The 5,384-nt window shown below is 42.2% G+C and overlaps 1 protein-coding gene across 1 annotated transcript in view; it reads left to right on the top strand.

Annotated features, from left to right (window-relative positions):
* The window catches only part of Lars (leucyl-tRNA synthetase), a 56,432-nt gene extending 52,413 nt beyond the window's left edge, over nucleotides 1-4,019 (top strand). Inside the window, exon 32 of the mRNA XM_005356040.2 lies at nucleotides 3,633-4,019. Coding sequence (XP_005356097.1) covers nucleotides 3,633-3,838 — 206 coding nt within the window. The 3' untranslated portion in view covers nucleotides 3,839-4,019. The remainder of the gene's footprint in view (nucleotides 1-3,632) is intronic.
* Nucleotides 4,020-5,384: the final 1,365 nt, after the last annotated feature.

Raw genomic sequence — 5,384 nt, 5'->3', positions numbered from 1 at the left:
TGACTGAAGCAGTTTCCTCCCTGGCCTCCTGAGTAGCTGCAACTCCAGGCATGGGCTGCTTTGCCCAGCAGCAGTTTTCCTTTAACTAAGCAAAATGTCTCCCATGGGCTGACATGAGAAGCCAGCTCAGTCTGTAAAGTGCTTATTGCACAGATGTGAGACCTGGGTTTGGATCCCAGCACCAATATTCCAAATCGAAGAAAACCAGCCAGGTGCAGTGACATGTACCATAACCCCAAAGCTGAGGGGATGAGGGGAGACAGATGGCATTCAGGTAGCCAGCCAGTCCAGCTGAAACAGCAAACTCCAGGTTCTTAATAAATAAAAAGGTGGAGAGTGACAGAGGAAGACACTCAGCATCGACCTTCACATACACATGAGTTCACCCGCATACATGCATATACTACACACACAAAAGCTTACTAATACAACATATCGAATCTTTAAAATAAAAGACCAGTTTTCCAAGATGCATCCATGTTCTTAAAGATTTGTTCTTTATTTTATGTTTGTATGTACGTGTCTGAGTGTATGGATGTGCACAATGTGAGTGAAGGTGTCCATGGAGGCCAGAAAGAGGTGTCAGATCTCCTGTAACTGGAGTTACAGGTGGTTGTGGTGCTGGGACCTGAACCTGGGTCTTCTGCAAGATCAACAAGTGTCTTCGTCATTGACTCATCTCTCTAGCTCATAGAGGCATTTATTTTCCTGTGAAATACCACAGAATGGTACATATGCCTTTGGAGCAAATAAGCAGGACTTGAAAATTTGAAAGTATGAATATCTAGGAAGCCCTGTTCTGTCTCTTCATATTTGTATTGCTTTTGTTCAGTCTTCAGCAAATTTTCTAATAGGAAGAACACATAGTCCTTAAAGCCATTAGAATGGCTTTTAAAGAAAACCTGGTATTTGGGGGAACTCATGGGATCTTATTATGAGGTTGTGGTATACTAGAGGATGTGTTTCTGCATTGAAAATTGTATTGCGAGCCGGGCGGTGGTGGCGCACGCCTGTAATCCCAGCACTTGGGAGGCAGAGACAGGCGGATCTCTGTGAGTTCGAGGCCAGCCTGGTCTACCAAGGGAGTTCCAGGACAGGCTCCAAAGCTACAGAGAAACCCTGTCTCGAAAAACCAAAAAAAAAAAAAGAAAAGAAAAGAAAATTGTATTGCGAAGTATTAAATTGGGGGCAATGAGATGCCTCAGTGAGCTAAGGCACTTGTTAAGCTGATGACTTTGGTCCCTATCTTGTCATGGAAGAAGAGAAACCTAGTTGTCATCTGAATTACACATGCGTGCTATGGCATGCATACACAAAGATTCATAAAATAAATAAATGTAATAATTTTTATTTATTTTTTTGGAGGGGGGGTTTCCAGGCAGGGTTTCTCTGTATAGCCCTGACTACCCAGGAACTGGCTCTATAGAACAGGCTAGCCTTGAATTCAGATTAGCTTGCCTTTGCCTTCTGAGTGCTGGAATTAAAGTTGTGCACCATCGCTGCATGTCAATTTTTTTAAAGATGTTTAAATTCCTATTAAAGGTACTCAGTGCACTGCCTGGGTTCCTCAGAACTGTGCTGGCATTACCGTCTATTTGTTGCCTTTTCTCATGGGCCTCTGATATCGTTCTTATCTCTTTATTTTACAAGCTATGAATATATCCAGTGAGTATGAATCACAGTTTTAAGTTTCGTGTTAGTAGCTGCTATAAATTTGGAAAATGGATAGATGTATTAGAGAAGTTTGAAATTGACATTTGTTTGAGAATCACCAGAAGGGATCTAACCTTGATACTTTCCGTGGGCCTTCGTGTTCCTTCGGTATGTATGAGGGCTGAGCATATTGAGTATGTAAGATAGAAAAACAGTTCAATTCAATAACACACTTCATAGTCTGTCTGCTGCACTAGCCAGCGAGCAGTCCAATTAGTGCCAATTGTATTGAGGGTGATTATGATTGAGAGCTGGGAGAAACTCGCTCAAACCATCATTTCCCTCCACAAAGGCCACTGAGCAACTCTTGATGATAATGACTTTAAATCACTCACACCTATGCCACATATGAACTAATAACTCGGAGGTGAGAGACTCCATTCCATATTACCAGTCCCCAGGGACTTTCAATCGCTCTTATCTTTTCTCTAAGTGCCTTAAATCTTGTGTAGTTGCAGGCTTAAATTTCAACATTTTCAGTGATGAGAGAGATCTAGGATAAGAATAGATAGGAAGGCCACTAAGAAAACCCTACGAATTTATTGGCAGTAATGAACCACATGGCAAAGCATCAAAGCAAATGCGTTTTGTCACTTGGAAGGCTGATTGAGTGTTAAGGTTTTTTTGAAATAGTTTGAATTAGAATTGGTTGAAATGATGAGGGGAGACTGTGAGAGAGAGCTGCAGTGAATGTATAAAACCTGCTGGCAGAACTTGTTACAGTTTCTATAGCAAAATATTTGGTGCTACTGATGTACCGGTGAAACTGCAATAGCTGTTACCATGGATTATATCCGCCCAAACAAGATGAAGGCTTGAGGAAGACTGCTGTCTCTCCTGTTTTAGGTTTCAGGGCTTGTGCTCTGTCTTGGAGCAGACTGTGAATGGCTTCTGCCGAAACTCGGAACACTCGCAGGCAGGGTTTGCTTTTATGGCAGATGCAGGTAATTGCTCTGTAAGCCCTGAGAGCTCTTCTCTAAACTTGCTGCCTTTCAGTCTTTGTTTCCCAGAGAGAGCAGAATGTCTGGAAGACTTGTACTCTGGGTATGACTGCCAGCCGCATTAATGTCTTCTTTGATCTCTTATCCCTTATAGAGCTAAGCTTTGTCCTCTTGAGACGCCATGAGGGGATGTAGCTCACAGACCACCCAGTGATCATTTTAGAAAAGCCTGGAAGTAATGTAGGAAATGTCATTTGGGGAGGGGCAGGTGAAGCACAGCTGACCACGCTGCTCGGAATGACATAGACGTAGGACGAGCATTGTGTCAGTGTTTTCCCCCGTATACAAGCAACATTGTTTGATGTTGAAAAGTCTCAGAATTGCTTAAATAAATTTTTTGATTAGATTGTTGAATCATAAATTTATCCATAGGATAAGTGCTTGTTTGATTTTGGGTTGCTGTTTTGTGTTTTTGTTTGTTTGTGAGGAGCTGTATGACGAGGTTGCACAACAGTAGACCAGATGCCAGTCAGATTAGAGCTCATCTCAAAGTTGCCCCTCTCTCTGCCCCCCTTCTCTTCCTGGTTCTCACCAGCTTGTGCTATAAGCACTTCTTGTCTCTTGAACAACAGAAGAAATAGGTAGTCCTGCTTTTCACAGTGATCATGACTCCTCCAAAAATAGCTCAGAGGTCCTTCACCAGCAGAGGCCTAATGAAGCATGTAAAGGTGATGTAGGTTAGCACTTAAAAAAGAACACTATTCTTCTTCCCTCTTGGTTTGGTGTTCAGACGTGTTACACAGACACTCTGATTGTTTGGTTCAGGTATAAAGCTGGGAGGGGATAAAGTTTACAAGATGCTAGCTTTGCTTCTGAGGCCGGGTCCTAAGAATCTGATGAAAATGCCTGTTTGGCTGTTATGAGATTGTGTCAGTGACTATATGCAGATACTCATGTTGGTGATCTCTTTTGCTATAGATCTTTCCAAAGTGAAACTGATGCGGTTTGATGATCCTCTACTGGGGCCTCGACGTGTTCCAGTCCTTGGGAGGGAACACAGTGAGAAGACGCTCATTTCTGAGAGTGCCGTTTTTCATGTGGACCTAGAGAGCAAGAAAGTTCACCTCACTGAGAACGGTCTACGCACGGATATTGGCGACACAATGGTCTATCTGGTTCACTGAGAAAACTCGTGCAAATTGGAGATATAATGTGTTTTCTAAGTTACTTCTGCCCTGAGACTCTCAAGCTAGATCTAAATAGACTTCATTTCTAACTGCTGGATTCTTTATGTAATCATAATTATACCAATTCATCTTTGATTTCTAAATCTAATAAACTTGCATTTTTTTCACCTTTGGGCCTCTAAGAGAAATGGTTTGTGCTACATTATTTATTTTTAACAAATAATTCTGTTTCCTAGGAGTTTTTATTCTTTACACAAACGTGTCAGGATGCCCCCTTTTTGGATCTGTGTTTTATGTTTCAGAAAGGGTCTCACTGTAGCCCAGGCTGGCCTCAGAGCTCATGATCCTCTTGACTCAGTTTCCCGAATGCTGGGATTTTAAGCATGTCCACTGTGCCCTCTTGTTGGTGTGTCCCTTTTATGAATTATGCCTTTTACTGTTTATGCAGGTTAAGGAGCATCATAGCTCCTGATAACATTAATTGTTTAGATGATGGACAGTAGTGGCGCACGCCTTTAATTCCAAAACTCAGGAGGCAGAGGCAGGAGGATCTCTGGTTCCAGGACAGCCTGGTCTACAGAGTGAGTTCCAGTACAGATAAGGCTACATAGAGAAACCCTGTCTTGAAGCAAACATACAAAAAGAAAAGGAAAAGACAGTAGTGAGTGGGCTTGTTCCATTTCTTACTTTTATTAGTGTGATGTGAGCGTGTGTGTAGTGGATGTGTGGTGGATGTATGCAGAGCTCTGTGTACATGCTCACGTGCCAGACAGAAGAGGGCACTGGGTGTTTTGCTGTCACTCTCTGCTTTATTCCCGTGAGACATGATCTGCCCCTGAACCTGAGCTAGACTAACAGTTATGGATCCCAAGGAAATATTTTTGTTTTTCAATTTACTCTTATTATTGTGTTTCTATGTATGGTGTGTGTCTGTATGTGGAGGGGGTATTTGTACCATGGTGTGTACATGGAGATTAGGGGACAGATGTCTGTATCGGCTTTTCCATCAGTTGCTTTTTGTTTTGTTTTTCGAGAGAGAGTTTCTCTGTGTAGCTCTGACTGTCCCGGAAATCACTCTATAGATCAGGCTGGCCGCAAACTCACAGAGATCCTCCTGCCTCTGCCTCCTAAAGGCAGGCACCACTATGCCCAGCTCTATATATGGTTTTAATTATACCATTTGTTGTTCTTTTATGTCCAGCTTTATGGTTTTCTTAAAAAAAATTGTTCTATTTTCAACTCAGTGCACTTGGTGTGCGCCCTGAGTGTGGGTTTATGCATGTGCGTCAGTGTCCGTGGAGGCCAGAAGACAGCTTCATTTCCTGGAGCAGGAGGGAAAGGCCACTGGGAGCCAGCTCTAGAAACAAGAGCTCTAGCCTGCTGCTTTTTCTTTTTTAAATAAGTAAAATACATGGCTTGAAAGTCAAAGCTATATCCGTTCGCAAAACTCTCACACTGTGTTTCTACTTAATAGCTAAACATTATTATTTAATTTCTTGGTTATGTTTTCTATATCTCTTTCCAAAAGTAGCAATTAATTTAT

The sequence above is a fragment of the Microtus ochrogaster genome, chromosome 18 (assembly GCF_000317375.1).
Source record: "Microtus ochrogaster isolate Prairie Vole_2 chromosome 18, MicOch1.0, whole genome shotgun sequence".
NCBI classification, from domain to species: Eukaryota; Metazoa; Chordata; class Mammalia; order Rodentia; family Cricetidae; genus Microtus; species Microtus ochrogaster.
This window is presented reverse-complemented; position numbering and strand designations above follow the sequence as displayed.